The 19,273-nt window shown below is 43.5% G+C and overlaps 1 protein-coding gene across 1 annotated transcript in view; it reads right to left on the bottom strand.

Annotated features, from left to right (window-relative positions):
• Positions 1-3,448: 3,448 nt before the first annotated feature.
• Positions 3,449-19,273, bottom strand: part of MSX2 (msh homeobox 2) — a 39,558-nt gene continuing 23,733 nt past the window's right edge. The window contains exon 2 of the mRNA XM_085618093.1: positions 3,449-6,567. Coding sequence (XP_085474219.1) covers positions 6,146-6,567 — 422 coding nt within the window. The 3' untranslated portion in view covers positions 3,449-6,145. The remainder of the gene's footprint in view (positions 6,568-19,273) is intronic.

Here is a 19,273-nt window from a genome sequence, read left to right as displayed (position 1 = left end):
AACATGCAGACCCGTTTCCTAATACATCAGATGACATCACTGCATTGAGAAGTATTTTCATTTTAAGTGAAACTTTTCAAACATAAATTCAGAAACATTCATTCTTCCCCCACCCTGAAAAAAATGGGAATAGTGAACTAAGAGTCAAGTCAGTTGTTATGTGCACTCTTTGGGTGGTATGGGTGGTTATTAACATATACAGCATTATAGTTTATTAAATCAAATACAGGAGAAGATTTTGTACAGCGTAGATCCTGAAGCCATGCAATTTGAGGTTCTCTTACATGCTATAATTAAGAAAAAGGAGAGAAAGTTAAATAAAACAATTGCCTAGGATCACACATTTTGGTAAAGTATGGAAGCTGGGATAAATCTCAGGTTTTCTGGTTTCACATTGTGCAATTCAGCCACTACATGTATATGCTTCACTTCCCCTACACCAACCATACTACCACAACATCCCCTCAAATTCCCCTTAATGATTGCCACTATAGTAGCATCAATGCTGCCCTTGGTCACATCACAAACCAAACTCTGAGGCCCATGGGAAAATGTTGGCGAGTACCCATGGTGTAGGTGTTTACCAGTTATCTACCCCATGTTCTTTTCTACCCTCTCCATGCTGCTTTCTGTCTCTCCTATGTTCTTCTCTTCCCCCTGCCTATGCTGTCTTGTTGCTCCCTCGCGCCCATGGGCTTCTCCCCTGTGCTTCAAATTGATCCATTTCACCTGACCTTTTTCAGCTCCTGTTGCTTCTCTCCCAAACACCCTGTTGCTTTATCCTCAACCCCTCCTCTAACTCTTCCCATGACAGCTCATCCATTTTTTTTAAAGCACTGTGTTTTAAAAGAGCACGTTCATGATACTTTTTTTGATATACCAATCCATCGTGGATCAGTAAATAATAATTTTAAAAAGCACGTCCTGTTGTAGGCGCAAGTATGTGCACTACACACTGAACCTCTTTGTGCCTTTGACAATTATAAACCATCTGCTGATGGTACATTGAGAGTGTGGAGCTGTATGTAGCCTATAACCTCAAGACTACTACCCCAGAAGGCCCTTCTAAAGTTCTTCTGCTTTGTCTTGCTGCTGTCTCCATATGCCATGTGTGGAAGTTCCATCCAGTCCAAGTAGACCAGAGGACCAACCCAGCATATTGAAGCCCACTTTACTGCTCACAACAAGACTGAAAGTGCCCTGTTGAAGAATTGACATTGATCATGGACCTCTGCTGAGAACTAGGCCTGGGTGGAGTCCGCGGGGGGAACTCTGCAAAGTGGTGCATAAACACCGCCGTGCTCTGATGAGTTCTGCCTGCGGCACAGTCTGCTAAGTCGCACTGCTGGCACTTTTTTTTAGCACCAGGAGTTTGTCCAGCACTGTAAAATCAGCACGAACGGCACTATGCATCGCACCAGAGGTCGTTGCTGCTTTCTGCTGCTTGAGTAGTCATTCTACTCGAGCTCCAGCTTTCTCAACACAAGTGGCAGATTTCTCAATGCGAGTAGTCGTGACCACCCGCGTTGAGAAATCTCACCGGGAGGAGCTCTAGCGCGTGATTTTTTCTTGCGAGCGCTTTCCAACTTAACATTGATGAGCCGCTTTAGAGAAAAAACTCTGCTCCACGTCACTTCACTGAGCTTTTCAGAATTCCGCGCTCCGAATGGAGCGTGGAGTTGGCAAAACTCGGTCTACTCCGCCAGCAGAGCAGATTTCTTTGCCCACCCCATGGAGAACCCTCAAACATTTCAACAGAGATGAAGGCAGAATGCCTGAGAGATCACGTTCTGAAAATGCATATGAGGTGGGTGGTGACTGCTTGGTGACTGCACCCTCCCTGCAGCTCTGTATCATTTATTATTTTCACTGCTCCTTTGACTTTGCTGAGTCTACTGGTCCAGCACCCGGTAAGCTAGCCATTCCACCAGATGCAGGAACCCCTTGTAGTCTACTGTAAGCCCTGTGCACTCATACGGTTATTATGCATTTATCCCTCATATTTATGTGAACACCCAAAGGTTGGTGCACATCCAGTGCTTAATTTGAGCTGGTGGTTTCTGGTGCTCCACACAGAAACTTAATTGGTTTCCGGTGCTCAGCACCAGCACTTAATTGTCAACACTGCACTTTTGACTGTCTACCACATGGTGGCGCTACTCATCTAATTTACAAATGAGCATAACCATGGGTGTTTATGAATACAATACACAACACAAACTACTCATACCTGCCTCCCCAGCCATTCCTTTAGCTTCGGAGTCCTGGAATAATCTGAACTGTCGCTCTTGCAGGCGAGAGAGGGTTTGTAGTTGTTTTGGCAGCAGTGAAAAGGTCATGGGTGGTGCAAGCTGCAGTAGACTGGTCAGAGCCCTGGCACTTATTATTTTACAAATTAAGCACTGTACCTACTGTAAATGCACACACATGCACTCTTAAATACTGTCCCTTTCCTTTGCAGAAAATATTAGCACTGTTGTTTCCATTGTGACTTCTTTGTGTTGTTTAGATGCCGCCAACTTAATCAATATTGCAGTGATGTAACATAACACATTTTTGCAAGAAGATTTCTATTCTCCGTTTAGCTACAGTGCCCGTTTAAAGGATTTGCTACCATGAGCTGTTTTTGAACACTTGTTTCCACACATATGGAATTCGAAGCTTTGAGGCCAACACTGAACCCATGTGATTTTCCCTGGGAAAATTGGGACAGGTCAAAAAAGCCAAAATGTAGCAGGACAACAATGCTTCACTGTTGAGGTAAGTACCAAAGTCCTCATGATATTCCTCAAAAACGTGTGATAGGGGCTATTTATCTTCCCACACAAACTTCAACCACCGCGAAGTTGGATATTCAGGGGTGTGATAAATACTGCACAAATCACTAGGCAAATCACAATGTAAATCATAATATATTAACTACTGCCTTAACTGGTTGTCGACTTCTAGGTGAGATTATCTGTTCTCATTGTGAGATTACCAGTCCATTGCTTCAATACTTTGTCGAATTTGTTATGTATTTTCTAGTCTCTGGTTACTACACTGTAAATACATTTAACAGTTATGACATATTAGTAAAATATTTTTTTAAACAAAGATTTGGTTGGCCATTTTTACTTTATTTCATCTACGAATACTATGTTATTGTACCTAGATTCACCCCACACACACCACTGAATCCAGCCATGGCGGATTAGGTAAGGGCCACTTTCTGTTGCAGACTTCTTCTCTTAAGAGTTGTTTCCTAAGGACTCTCACATTTCTTAGGATGAGAGGGCGCAGTGTCCCATGACTCAGGGCAAGACCCAGAGAACTCGACCTAAAAAAATGTATAATGATTTTGTAAATGATAAAAAAAAATAGATGAGATTTCCTTTGCTGAAGATCCAGGAAACATCCGTCTTGGGTAGGTGGGGCGGCAGTAAATAATTAACCACTTGACTCAACATTGAGGCACATAGACAAGATTTTAATTTAATTACAAACAGAGATATACGAAATAATAACTCTTCCATAAAATATATAACATTGTACAAGGTGCCCCTTTCAAAGGGACTGTAAAATAAAGGGGACAATAGACGTGGCAGGCTTTGATAAACTGGTCCACACCGACCATACAGTTCTTGCATTTGTCATTTTTTTACAACATGATTGGACACACGTTCAAGATAAAGTTCTCCAACAATGGGGGAGAAAACAATCCAGACTAATATTTCTTTGAATACTTTGAGGAGAAACAGTGAGAGATATTGGACTATTTTGGCACACTTGGCAACAAGTTACTCACACACGTCCATAGAACGCACCATACGTCATCACTTTCTGTGGGACACAGATTAGTCAAGAACATTCATCCTTCTTGGCTCATTCACCCCTTTCCCCTCTTTTTGCCCACCTGCTTTTTCTTACTTTCTTTTATTCTATTTTCTCATCTCCCTATTCTCCTCCCTGCCTTGTCATCTGTAGGCCTGTCTCTCCATACTTTAACCTCTTCGACGCCGATGACGGAACGGTTCCGTCATGCACGTCGGTTGGGCTGTGCTTATGACGGAACCGTTCCGTCATGGCCCCGCCCGCGCTCAGAACTTTCAGCACCGCGCGGGAATCCGCGCAGCGCTGAAGTGGTTAATCTCTTTCCTGACTCTCTTTTTTTCAAAAGATAAACACCTCTATGCCATACATTTTTCATTTCCTCCCTACTTACGCTCTCACACTAAGGGGCATATTTACAAGCCCCTATCGCCACCACAGCATCACTTTCAGTGACCTTGTTGTGGCACTTAGTGTGGCTTAACTGCTTTGTAAATAAGGCAACCTTTCACGCCTTTCTTAGCATTAAAGGGGAGGGTAATGGGTGTTGTGGTGGGCGTTCCACTGCAACACCCATTTACTTTGATGCTGCCCCCTTTTACAAAAGCAGCGTAAATATGGGGCAGCGCCAAAATTAAGACCAGGAAAAACCTGGTCTTAAACAGGCGAAACTAGGAGAAATGCTTTATTTCTCCTCGTTTTTGATGTTCCATGTTTGCTGCCTTGTGCTGCACACATAGAAACAGCAAATCGCCTACGATTGTTTATGTGCAGGAAGGTCCCCCTTCCTGCACATAAACAATTTTTTTTTTTTTAATGCTATTTTGCAACTTCTATGTGTGTGCATTAAGCAGCACATATAGTAGTTACAAAACGGCATTTAAAGATTGTTCCCCTTAACACAGGCACCCTTGCACCATACTATGGTGCAAGGGTGCCTGCGATGGTGCTAGGCAGCTAAAGTTAGCACCAGTGCAGGGGGGAACGCAGGGCTGCACCAAATTCTAGTAAATATGGTGCAGCCCTGAGTTTCTAAAGTGACGAAGTGTGTCGTTAGCCTTCTTGGCTTAACGACACTCTTTGCCACTTTATTTTAAATATGCCCCAAAGTTACTTATCCTTCTCACTGCCATTAAAACACGCACATCTCTCACACGTTTTTGGCTATCTCTCACATTCTCGGTCTCTTTCTCTCTCACCCATCCCCACTCTGTCTGAATTTTCCATTATAGGACTCTAAACAACAAGCTTCTTTCGTGTACAAGTGAGTTAACTATTAAACACCCAAATCGACATAGCTGGAAAATAAAGTTATTTCTTTTTACAAGTACTGTTTTCCTGGTTCTTTGTCGCCTACTTGTGAAAAACGGGATTTTAATGCATGAAAAAATTAGGAGAATCTAATAATGGATAGAAATTCAAGTTATTTATATTTGTTTTAAATAGAGCACATACCTTATTACTCTGAAATGTTATGTTGCAACTGTTAATCCTATGGACTTGATCTCTCAACCATCACACATCAAACAGCCTCCCACCAAATCTTTGTGATTAGTATCATTTATTTAAATAATTTTATTTTGTCACTAGAGTGGCAGACGGGGACTCCGTTGACGGCATAACATGGCGTCTGTGTAGAGCCATATAGGTGCTTTAATAAGGGTAAAAAAAAGCTACATCTGGACCAGTTTTTGAAAATGGGGCTCTTCCTCACATAAGCGCAAAGGCCTTTCGGACAGGGTTCCTCGTTCCACAGAGCCATTCGAACAAGGTTCTGGGTGGAGCCCTGGAAGTTGGGAACCAGTCCTCCATTTTGCCTCCTGGTGTCAACAGCCCTTGTTGCAATACCCCCTGTAATGCTTCTCAAGTTTTTGAGCCTTGCATCGAAAAACAAAACAGAGGGACATGTTCCCACCATGTATGCAGAAATGTCTTGCCTTCAAATGTCTTCTCTGCGGGTTTTTTTTCCTTTTCTCATTTTGCTCGGCACTTTTTTTTTAGGCTTGGAAGCAATGGAATGGGTCAGCTCCGACATACATTGTTTTGTTTTCATTCCCTGATGTTGTTTCTTGTACTGCTTGAGGTGTGCCCCCATCCACTGTTCAAGGAGACCATCAAGGCAGTGACTGGGGCGTCTCCTCTGGGTCTTTCCTCTCTTGTTCAAGAACCACGACGACAATGTGACATTCTACCCCAGGCCACAGATGTCCATTTTCTTGAAACATAACTGAAAAATGGCCAGTTTCTTTTGGCTGCACTTTGAAAGTAAGACAATCTGTTTGTCAAGAAGTTCGCAGCTGTTAATGTCTTTTTTTTGTTGCTCTTATCATTCTTCCTATGATAAGTGGTACATGCTGTACCCTACAGGTGTGGCGTAGAGTCCGACAGGTGAAAGGGGGAGCATTGGTCTGTGGAAGGGGTAGGAGGATCCGTACAAGGATGCGTGTAGAGGAGAATTCATGGGGAAAGGCAAACTGAAGCCAGGAGGCAGGATGGGCTTGGCGGCCATTTTGAGCTTCTCCAGTTCTGCTTCCTGCAGTCTCTTGGCTTTGGCGCGGCGGTTTTGGAACCAGATCTTCACCTGGGTTTCCGTGAGGGCCAAAGAGCTGGAGAACTCAGCTCGCTCGGCAATGGACAGGTACTGTTTCTGTCGGAACTTGCGCTCCAGTGCCAGCAGCTGGGAAGTGGTGAAAGGGGTCCGTGGTTTCCTATTGGTTTTGTGCTTCCTCAGGGTGCAGGTGGAAGGGCTCAGGTGTCCTGCAAAGTAATTTAAAAGAGACTGTAAGATGGTAAACTTAGCATGGGAGTATAAGCCTCTCTGACACTTGACAAAATATTTACAATTACCCAAACAGACTGAAACACTTCTGACAATTTAATTCGCCATTTTTCTTTTGTAATTCGTCATGTGCTTTTCAAACTAGTCTCATTTATTCACTAGCTTTTTAGAAGACGGCGACTTTGTACACAAAATGTATTGATTTTTTATTGTAAACCCTTAAACAAATTTCATTCTAGTGCTTGAACTCATTTTGCAAATAATTATTCATTATCAAGAACATAATTGTAAATTCACCTAGAGCCGGAGAACTGAGAGTGACACATATCCTCATGGACTTAAATGTAATCCATAATTGTATTAATTATTCAGATAAGTTTGTGACTAGGCCAGCTTGATTGGTTCTCCAGTCAGTCCCCATTCCAACCTTAAATTACACAACACATACTGCCCACATTGCTCTTTGTTTACATGAGGATCTATAGCCACAATGTTCCACCATCTTACAACACTGTTGCCAAGCTGCTATCCCGTCATGCAACATGCTACTTTTGCCTCATTCCTCATAGTCGCCCTTCATTCCAGAACCATCACGGCTCACCAGTGGTATATTCCAGCAGACACTACATGTCAGTCTCCCTACAACCACTGTTTGACTGCCGCACTCATGAGGTAGACTTCACTAGGCAACACGTTTGTGACAGCCATCTTGTAATACCTCACAGTGTGACCACGCTCTACTGTCCACAGATTCTTCTCTTGCCAAACCCCTATTCCAAACCACTTAGATCGCAACATCATCTCTTGCTTCATTCCCCTCTCAGCAAATCCCTTTCTCTCAAGGGGCCAAATGTACGACCCTAGTAAATTGTGACTCGCAATTTGCGCTCGATTGCGAGTCGCAAATTACTATGTACAACAGTGTCAGAGACACTGATTGCGATTCCCAATGGGGTTGCAAGATGCACGGCTCATTAAGATTAATGAGGCACTCATATTTTGCGACGCCATTGGGAATGGCTGGCCCTCCCAGGGATGGTGCCCTGCTGGGCTCCGCAGACCACTATATCTGGGACTGCTTTTAAATAAAGCAGCTTTTTTTTTTTAAATGCAGCCCGTTTTCCCTAAAGGAAAACGAGATGAGTTTTAAAAAATAAAAATGAAACGTTTTCGTTTCATTTTTCAAGGGCAGGCAGTGATCCCTGGGACCACTGCCTGCCCTTAAAAAAGCATCAGTGGAGCCAAGGGCAAAAATGAACCTGGGCCCACTCTGGTTTATAATATTTCTCAGGATTAGAACAAAATGTCTGGTGAGGATAGAAAAATAATATTGAAAACGGACAGTCAGGCCTGAATTTTAATATTTTAATACACTCACTTGCTGAAATGTGGGCCCAAAAGCCACAGCTACCCTCTTTTTGTGGCAAGAGGGTACAGGCTCCAATAATGGGGCCAGGAGACGACAATCTTATCATGCCAACCAGAACAGGCCAAGCACCCCCAGCCACACTGGTTCACATATGGAAACCCCCGCCAGTCAACCCATGGACAACCAGGCATGAACCAAGGGAAATGGGGAAAAGGGCAACCAGGGCCTCTAGATGCTAGCCCACATCAGCTGTGGTGCTCTCCAAGCCACCAGGCCAGTTCCATTTCTATTGTCTAAGAAGGGTCCATCCACCACAGAGTACCTGCTTCAGTAACTGAATGACACTTCAAGGGAACTAAGGACTCAAAATGTGAATATAGGCTTCACGCAACCACACTGAGTGTGTCAAAGCATGAAAAGATGGACAAACTCTTAGCTGTAATAAAAGTGAGGGAAATTACTCAATTGTAGAATGAAGGTGCAATCCAGAGTTTCCATATCGCAGACTGTTCCTATACATTCCAAGTTCAGCATAAATCTACCTTTGGAACTGTGAAAGCAGGTATTTCCCTAGAAATTGTGGCTATTCTGACACGATTGGGTGCAGAATGATGTATGAATGTGGTATTTGTAGAGCCCAAACCTAGCTGTAAGGCATCAGAGAGCCCTCGTGTGTCAAAGGTAATGATAATGCCCTAGTGTCTTGGAACAGTATCTGAGGGCTTGTGCCACACTGTGATGTAGTGTTCTTTAAAAAGGTCTGTCTTCGGCGTTTTCCTAAACTGGAGCAGGGTTGACACAGTCTGGATGGATAAAGGGTGTCCTTCCAGAATATACCGCACATATCTCAGACTTTGGGCATGTTATCAAATATTTTTAGCTCAGACAAGCCGACATGTGCACTATTAACTTAAAAAATAAGACTTTTATACTGCAGCAATGATAATTCATCTCCTAAAGTATCCCAAACCAAACTTTGACAGTAACATTTTAAAGTGGCTTTTCGCTCTTAGAAGGGACATTTGGCAGCAACTAGAATGTTTGCACCTGTGTTCATGCTTTAGCCCATTTGCATGCATAGGATTTTGTTCACTGCAGGGACTCTTTTTTCAATATCTCTAAAGAAACAAATAGCGAAAACATGTATTTAATGCTGAGCCAGTGTTACCATATTTTTTTCTCAGTTGCAATATTTTTTTAATGGTTTAAGGCTTTACTGCACTCCAAAGAGGTGGAAAGGGAATCCGCAGCAATGACTCAGCATTACTATAAGCGGCATGATGACTCAGTATTAATGTGTGTTGCCTCCTTTAGCTGACTCATGCATTAAGAAAGACAACAAACAATCAACAAAACAGCAGAAATGCGAACCATGTCCTCTGGAATAAACACTGCCAACTTTATTAATTTATTGCAGGTTGGGTTTTGCCCAAAAAAACCTTTGGTTTCGCTTTTTGGTAAAGTGACTTGACTTCATCCCTCCGTTATACCAAGAAGCTTCCCTGGTGCAGCGCATTTGATTCGATGCAAGGATGCCGAACCACGAGGACCACTCGTTGGCCTCTGAGATGCGGATTTCAAATGTCAGCAGCCCGTGCAGATCCCAGGCAGCATTAGCAATAGGCCGTAGGTAGAGCCACTGGAACATCGTGATTTTAAGGACACTTTTTTTGGCCACCGCGATGTGAATTTGCCAATCAACTTTCGGATTTTACCCTCCAAAATATGTTCTGGCTGCAAAAGATACTCTGAAAAAAATGTACTGGTCACCTCTTAGCTGTTGATTGTTGTACTGAGGTGTTTAATCAGGAGCTATTTTTCCAAGATAGTATTTTTTTTTAAATAAAATGAGGATCTATTTTAAATCAGTGAACATTAAAATGAGAAAATAGATTGGTATAAAGGTGTATGTAGAATGTGCTGTGTAGTTTGCTTATAGTCTCATATTATGCTGCAACTTTTGACTTACTTTGCCACATAATTTGTGTTCCCTTGACATATTTCAAACCTGCCACAAAATACGGTCGGCCAAAGCGGCATAATTCCAGTGGTCTTGTTCATACATCTAACTTATATCTATAACCCTTACCTCAAAGAATCTCTGGACATCATAGGGGGTTACTAAGGGTCACAACTGTGTGAAACAATTATAGTGTCTTGAAACCCTGCACTTCTATCAGTCTTGGTTTTCCAAAGGGCCTTCTTTGGAGACTTGTTCTTGGCTGAGCAGAGACTGGAGCATGTGTTTGCCCCTTATCCACAGGATCCAGAGTCACAGATATACACTAGTGGCCACAGTATAATTATTGGTTCACATAATTCCTGTGTGTCCACTTGTGCTTCCACATTCAGCATCTCCTCGCAGCATCTGTTGCCCACCAGGACCATGGCCCCCACTAGCATTCATTGTGTCCATGTGCCAAACTACTCCCAGTATCTATCCACTCCTAGCACACACCCAGGACCCGTATGCTGCCATCGGCCACTAATATCCTCACTTGCTCATATCCTTCACTTACTCGTTTCTGTGCTCTCCTAATATGTGTTTTATTTCCAGAAATCCCCCGCCCAACTATCACTCTCCTTGCAGTATGTATTTATTCACAGTATCTACTCCTTAACTGTATCTATTCCCTCGCTGTATCTATTCCCACACTGTATCTATTCCCACACTGTATCTATTCCCACACTGTATCTATTCCCACACTGTATCTATTCCCACACTGTATCTATTCCCACACTGTATCTATTCCCACACTGTATCTATTCCCACACTGTATCTATTCCCACGCTGTATCTATTCCCACGCTGTATCTATTCCCGCGCTGTATCTATTCCCGCGCTGTATCTATTCCCGCGCTGTATCTATTCCCGCGCTGAATCTATTCCCGCGCTGTATTTATTCCCACATTGTATCTATTCCCACACTGTATCTATTCCCATCGCTGTATCTATTCCCACACTGTATCTATTCCCACACTGTATCTATTCCCACACTGTATCTATTCCCACACTGTATCTATTCCCACACTGTATCTATTCCCACGCTGTATCTATTCCCTCGCTGTATCTATTCCCACACTGTATCTATTCCCACACTGTATCTATTCCCACACTGTATCTATTCCCACGCTGTATCTATTCCCACGCTGTATCTATTCCCACGCTGTATCTATTCCCACACTGTATCTATTCCCACGCTGTATCTATTCCCACGCTGTATCTATTCCCACACTGTATCTATTCCCACACTGTATCTATTCCCTCACACTGTATCTATTCTCACACTGTATCTATTCTCACACTGTATCTATTCCCTCACACTGTATCTATTCTCACACTGTATCTATTCTCACACTGTATCTATTCTCACACTATCTGTTCTCACACTATCTATTCTCACACTGTATCTATTCTTACACTGTATCTATTCTTACACTGTATCTATTCTCACACTGTATCTATTCTTACACTGTATCTATTCTTACACTGTATCTATTCTTACACTGTATCCATTCCATCACTGTTTCCATCCCATCACTGTTTCCATCCCATCCCTGTATTGCTCTTGCTAGGATATGTGCAAATAAATTTGCAAAAGTCGTGACCTTCAACCAAATGTGCAAAAGTGAAAAATGTACAACCTTTGCACACTTTCCAAGAATCTTTGCAATGGATACGAGAAAGAAATGTGCATTTTCGAACACCATTAGGTTTGACACCCCTGCCCCTGGTGCAATAATCAAAAACGTAAAATCTACCATTTGTATGTATATGATTGGAGTATTTTGAAGAGGAAGCAGTGTGCGGTGCAATTCATGGTTCCACAGATCTGCACAGAAGGTGAATGGTGCTGGATGAGACCTTACAGTGACAGATCATTGCATATAATCTTTCAGAGATTGCATTGACAGCCATATACCTTTGGTTCAGATCTGGAATATGTGGTGAACCAAAGGGTGAGAGTGCCTAGGCTGATGTATGAATTAGGGATGGATAAAGTTTCAACCTTAACTTCGAAGCATCTCATTGGCAACAGTTTGCTGAGATTCCACGATTAAAGTAAACCAAACTTGATGTGCTAGGGAGTCTTTGTTTTCTCAGCACAAAAACATTTTCTGATAAAGATTCACCTGAAAAGAAATTCTTCGCCCTACAAAACTACATTTAGGCCACATATTCCGCCTACTTTTTGAAGGATCACCAACACACTCATTTACCAGTGTGTTGTTGAAAGACATTGTGTACAACACTATATTTAGGAGTGGGTTATCAAATGTAATTGGCTTGCTTCTTATTAGATGGATTTCCTTCTTCTGCTTCTGTATGCCAATCCCTTGGGATCATGGCCTCTTTGCCATCCTTTTGGTTGAATGACTTGTATCCTTCCATGGATGACATCAGGTAACTACTTTTTTCTTTCAGCACCTCATGGGAATACATGTGTTTTCTTGCTCTCTCCTCCATGTGCTGCTTCCCCCTCCCAGGCCTGCCCCCTGTGCTTTCCACATTGCTCCACTTGTCCATTGCTTCTCGTGCTCTTCTCCGTCCTGATGGGCTTTTTTTCGGCTTTGTTCCCTGTCAACTAGATGAAATTTGATAACAGGCAGCCATTCTCTATAATGTGAATTTGTACACTTTTCATTTTCTAATTTGGCAATCGAAGATGGCCATTTGCCACCATGCAAGAGCAAATAAAATGTTTAAAAAAATAAAATAAACAAAAAAGCTGTTGACCACAGCCACCATGATTTTTGTTTTTGACGATGCTGTTCATCATCATCAGCAAAAAAATGTTTTTACATAGTATGTTCACTGATGGAAAATAATGTCTACTGCAGCATCATGACTCATACGTGCTTGTGCGTAATGACGCCTGCATGCGTATACATCCTCAGGCTGGTGTCAGTGTTTCGCCTTTTTTTATTTTTTTGCTGATGCTGTTCAGCAATGGTGATTATAAATGTTTTTCGTCTATTTGCACACACTGTTCAGATCAGCAATAAGTGTCAGTAAAGACAAAAGTTCAGCTAACGCCTTTCACAAACAAGACCTACTGGACTTGCCATGGTTTGTTTTATTAACTTGTATAGTTCAGGGAAACTATTGAAGATCGGAAATCAACTCAGAGTGGCTGAGGACGCCTGTTTACACATCCCTGTTAAATTTCCATATATCATACCCACCATATTCCTAATAATTTTATATGCATTTTCTACCCAAAGTGACCTGATGTTTTAACAAAATCCCAAACCATGAAATATTCAGGGTTGGGGTAGACTTCTAGTGCACAGTTAGGGCTGTGCAGATTCATTACAGTCCTCCTCAGGTTTGAACCGGAGGCCTAGCTGAGAAAATGCTACGGACCTTTAGCTGAGGTGGTTTTCCAAAAGTGTTCCTGACCATCAGCTGAGGTGGTCTTCCAAAAGTGTTCCTGACCATCAGCTGAGGTGGTCTTTCAAAAGCGTTCCTGACCATCAGCTGTGGACCATCAGCTGAGTTGGTCTTCCAAAAGTGTTCCTGACAATCAGCTGAGGTGGTCTTTCAAAAGCGTTCCTGACCATCAGCTGCGGACCATCAGCTCCGGTGGGCTTCCAAAAGTGTTCCTGACCGTCAGCTGAGGTGGTCTTCCAAAAGTGTTCATGACAATCAGCTCCGGTAGTCTTCCAGAAGTGTTACTGGCCGTCAGCTGAGGTGGTCTTCCAAAAGTGCTCCTGACCGTCAGCTGAGGTGGTCTTCCAAAAGGATGTCAGCTGAGGTGGTCTTCCAAAAGTGTTCCTGACTGTCAGCTGAGGTGGTCTTCCAAACGTGTTCCTGACCATCAGCTCCGGTGGTCTTCCAAAAGTGTTACTGTCCTTCAGCTGAGGTGGTCTTCCAGAAGTGTTCCTGGCCATCAGCTGAGGTGGTCTTCCAAAAGTGTTCCTGACCATCAGCTGAGGTGGTCTTCCAAAAGTGTTCCTGGCCATCAGCTGAGGTGGTATTCCAAAAGTGTTCCTGGCTCTCAGCTGAGGTGGTATTCCGAAAGTGTTCCTGACCATCAGTTGAGGTGGTCTTCCAAAAGTGTTCCTGGCCGTCAGCTGAGGTGGTCTTCCAAAATTGTTCCTGGCTCTAAGCTGAGGTGGTATTCCGAAAGTGTTCCTGACCATCAGTTGAGGTGGTCTTCCAAAAGTGTTCCTGGCCGTCAGCTGAGGTGGTCTTCCAAAAGTGTTCCTGGCGGTCAGCTGAGGTGGTCTTCCAAAAGTGTTCCTGACCATCAGCTGAGGTGGTCTTCCAAAAGTGTTCCTGGCCGTCAGCTGAGGTTGTCTTCCAAAAGTGCTCCTGACCGTCAGCTGAGGTGGTCTTCCAAAAGGATGTCAGCTGAGGTGGTCTTCCAAAAGTGTTCCTGGCTGTCAGCTGAGGTGGTATTCCGAAAGTGTTCCTGCCCATCAGTTGAGGTGGTCTTCCAAAAGTGTTCCTGCCCATCAGTTGAGGTGGTCTTCCAAAAGTGTTCCTGACCGTCAGCTGAGGTGGTCTTCCAAAGGTGTTCCTGACCTTCAGCTGAGGGGGTTTTCCAAACGTATTACTGGCCTTCAGCTGCGGCGGTCTACCAAATGTGTTCCTGACCTTCAGCTGAAGCGGTCTTCCATACCGTCCTTGTAGAGTGATTCTCTAAGGAAGGACAAATCAAACAAACGAACCAGCCTCTTATTTCACCACTAGGGGTGGGAGATGGTGTGCAGGGTTTTCGTGCTTAGTATGCGGAATTCCCACAAGAATTGAAGACTTTTTGAGGGAAATGTAAGGGTTGCTGTCCAAGAAAAATCAGGACTTTCCTATTACTTATCAGAGGTCCATTCTCATAATAGGATTGTGATTATAAAGGATTTTGCATACATTTCCCTTGTGAAGTGTGTAGTGATGTCATAGTTACCTTTTTGGACTTGGCTGCGTCCAGTCCCCCGATTCTGTTGGTTAGAATGTTCGTGCCACGCCGTTCCACGAATGTCAGTTGGTCCTTGGCTGGCGTTGGTGGAACACGCTCACATGTCGCTCTGAGGAACTGTTTGTTGCGAATAAACTGCTGTTCCTGAAGCCTTTGGTGTCCGGTGTCATTACTACATTTCTTGGCGACGAGGATGTCCAGTCCTTGTAAATCTGGACACTGCTAGTAGAGTGGAGATGGCACGTGCAGAAATCCTGTTAATCCCAATTCTGCCACAACCAGATCTCCCCAGAGCGACATAACCATGGAATCGGAGTATGGAAATAGGAAATTACGCAAACTAGGGGTAGCCCAAATATTGGGATCCACACAAGATTAGGCTTCTACAACACAAACTGCACAAAGCTCTATTGGACACAAGGAAGTGTTTTAAATTACTTTCCCAATCCTTGCTCACTGGCCCGCGGGAGGAAAGTTTGGCTGTTACTATTATATGTTAACAGCTGGCAGGCATCAGAGGCACTCTGATGTTACAATACTGGTAGCACTAAGGAACTGTCCAGGATTTTAATGTTTGCTTCACATCAGTTGTAAGTTACATCTGTGTGAAGATGTTTCTCACCAGCGAAGTTTTGTTTATATATTTTTTTACTGTTTCTGGTTTCCCTTTGCCCTCTGCAAAGATTTTCTGTGCAAGGGGAAGCCATTTTTACTCATATCAGACCCACCCATGATGAAAAATGCATGAACATTATTCTTCCCTGCATGGTACCTTTTCGCAGAGTTTTTCTACGCACGTTGGTAAAAAGTATATTGGGGCAGGAGGATCAATGTATTCTGTGACAGGAGTATATAAGCATACTGTACCAGGAGTATATAAGTATACAGCGAGCAGAGTATACAAGTATACTTTTGCAGGAGTATATAAGTATACTGTGGAAGGAGAATGTAAGTATACTGGGGCAGGAGATTGTAAGTATACTGGGGCAGGAGTAAAAACATATACTGTGGAGTATATAAGTATACTGTGGCAGGAGTATGTAAACGTACCGTGGCAAGATTATAAAAGTATACTGTGGCAAGGATACCTTTTTCAATCTAAACTACTGCACAAGTCACCAGTTTTTTATGCTAATGTGAGAAAGCATAAGACTTTGCAAACTTCAAGAAGTTTTCAAAAGAACTGTGCAAAGGTTGCAACCACTTTACGAATATCCAATGTCCGTAAATAAACCCTTTCATTAAAATGTTTGTAAAAGGGAGCAGTGAACCAATGACTGACCTTGGATTCACTGAAAAGGCATGAAAATTAATATATTCTGAAAAATATTTCAAATAAGGCAGTTTTTCATTCAGAAAACATTTGTAGAAAATTCCCTAAATTAATCCATTTATTTAAAAAAAACGGAGCAGCGGGAAGTTAAGTTTTTAAGCATCGCATCTTTAGAGGAGAGTAATATGATTTTTAAAAACATACATAAAAGCTTTATATCCAAAACATTTCGCAAAATAAGGTGAAAGACTTGGAAGAGACTTTTCTCATTACTTTATCTGCTGACCATCATAGGTTTGAGCATATAAAAGTGTTTCAGTGTGCAGAAGGTTCTACCCATTTGCTTCGCGGTATGCTGTTTATGTCCCAGCCAATGGTATCGACTCTAGGAGGATAAACGCCACCAGTGGCATTACAGTGGATCATAGCAGCAGGCACAGAACAGGCTATTCTGGCAGCAGGGACGCTGCATTCTCCCCTGCACCTCACACTGCCAGCCCAGCACACAGACAGCCATGCACCCGAACTGTAGCTAACACCTGTGCGTTTTGTTCTTTTTCTTATGTGTTTTAGGTCTGTTTCTTACGTGTTTGTAAAATTACAAAAGTATGTAGGACGTAAGGCAGATGTTCTTTAGCCAAAGCGGTCACAGACTGCGTTCTTTTTGGTCCGCTGACCAATTAGATGTTGAAGTCAGTCCAGCAGACAAAGCGGCCTCTCTAGCAGCAAGTGTCTGGGGCAGTTCAAAAGATCTCAATATGTAAGGAAAAGCGCCATGTTCGTGACATAATAAAATAAAAGGGGGGCCACGTGGAACTTAATATGGAACGTGGAAACAACAACACACCCACCAAAGTAGCGCGGGCCCCCAAATCGTTGGGGGGGGGGGGAAACCTGTGAGATGTGGGGCCTCTCGTCACATTCTGAAGGGGGGGGGGGGACGTTTTGCGTTGCGCCGCTGACGCCCACCATGCTCTTCGAAAGGCCTCGTCCTTTTTCTGTTGACGTCATTCCCTCGGCAAGACCGCCGGGCGCATGGCAGACTCGAAGAGAGAAATCCCGGCAGCGACGGTCATCTCGGCGCTTTTACAATCTAATGGCGAGATACAAGATGGGTCTCTGTGTTGTATCTTTGAAATAATATCATTTTTAGGTCTCGCCTGACACAGCGCATGCGCTGGTCTGGCGAGACTTTGAGAGGGCTCCAAAAAGTGCTACCATGGCCAGCCTAGAGCAACAGTGCATGTGCACGGGCGCGCGCGCCGCGCTTCATCGCCATTACTTTCACTTTCGCGGCCGTGCGGCCCTTTGACGTTTGATCCCATCACTTAGCGGACGCTTGGCATAGCCAATAGGTCTAGCTTTTGGGACCTTATAAGTATTTAGTTATGCAACTGTTGCATCGCTAAACACTTATGAGGTCCCAAAGGCGAGACCTATTGGCTATGCCAATGCTTGTTGTTTCTGATTCGAGGTTTGTTTAAATATTTAAAAAGATGCTTGAAGCGCTTGAGATGGAGGTGAGAAGAACTGAGCGGCAGAGTAGATGTCTTTAGCCCAATGACTTCCATACATTTTCCGATCTAAAGTTTCCATGGTTTACGGGGCTCTTTCGAACGCACCCCCATACATAAGAGAAAACTATTTAAGCAATAAGTCGGCAACGCTACGAAGCGCCCAACTTCGGCAGAGGCCCTATATAAAAAGGTCTTATTGAAAGTAGAATCGTGATCGATATTAAATACAACCGTATCGCGATACTCGAATAACAGAAGGTATCTTATTATTATTTCTAGAACTGGTAAATTATCGAGTATATAATTTTTTGGTCCATCTCACCTGAGATGCTTAATGACTGCCTCTGATCCGCTCATTTTTTTTTACCATGTCTCATGTTTCTTTTTATATTTTGTTTCAGTGAAGCCTGTTCCAGCAGTATCCAAAGTATTTTTTCTGGGGATATTATAAAACCAGTTTCAGAAAAAGAAAGGTGCCAAATGTCTTCTGAGATGTCTGGATGACGATATATTGTGCTTAATGCAGTCGGATCGGCTGTCTCCAGTCCTGCCGGTCTCCTGTCGCTCAATGTTCGCAGATATTTGAGACCCTAGGGATATTGGGGCATATTTTCAAGCACGGCGTTACAATTAACGCCGTTTTAGCGGCAGTTTTCTGCCGCTAAAGCGGCGATTATTTTAACGTCGCGCTTGATAATATGCCCCATAGTGATTTGTCCAGGATCACACACTTTGGACAAGTGCGAAAGTTTGAATTAGAACCGGTTCCATGATGGGCGGCTTAAGCATTTGCTCCATAGCTGTGGTGAACCGAGCTCCTCTGGTTGAAGGAATCTATGTGTGTGTGGTTTGAACAGGAAGTGTCATCTGTTTACCACGCGCACACATACATGTTTAATGCGTCTTCCGCTACGTCAACTTAACACGCGTCGTGGTTAACCGGCTGCTTCAGCCTCCAACCCCTGGCAAAAGCCTGGCTGAAGTAATGGTCACAGAGATGCTTCGCTTTCTGTTTCGGAAAACAGAGATACAGCAGCTTCGAAATCGTGTAGTGCTTAGAGGGCGTCAGAGAAGCGCTTTCGGGCTTTGGCAAACTGCACTAGACCACAACAGTTTTTCCGGAGGGCACTTTTTGCAGATGAGCGGAATGAGAAAATGTGGTCAGATTTTGACACAGATGAATTTACAGAGACCACTTAGCGCCTCGCTGCATTTTCGTGGCTGGCTTTAGCGCTACATAAAATATATGCACAGACGCGCCCGATTAAGTATAAAATCAGATGGGAGCCTCTCAGCCAGCCCAGTTAACTTTCGTACATTCTGATACTTGCATTTTTTTTTCATGAATGCAGAAAAAGTGTCCGAAGGGGAAGGAATAGAAGGACCAGGGGAGCTCCTCACCTTTAGAAGGAGGGGACAGCTCCATAGCTCTGCAAACGACACAATACCCCCCTTCTTTATCACCACCCATGCCCAGTGGTGCCGTCCACGGACCATTCTGCTGGCATCTGCTTCAATTAATAAACATAATGCAATAATTAAAAAGCTGGAGAGATGCTCCGTTTCACAACCCCAGACTGTTTTGTAGAGATAGGAACATGCA

This window comes from Triturus cristatus, chromosome 7 (assembly GCF_964204655.1).
Source record: "Triturus cristatus chromosome 7, aTriCri1.1, whole genome shotgun sequence".
In the NCBI taxonomy this organism is placed as follows: Eukaryota; Metazoa; Chordata; class Amphibia; order Caudata; family Salamandridae; genus Triturus; species Triturus cristatus.
The sequence above is the reverse complement of the archived record's forward strand: the minus strand, read 5'-3'. Positions and strand labels throughout refer to the sequence as shown.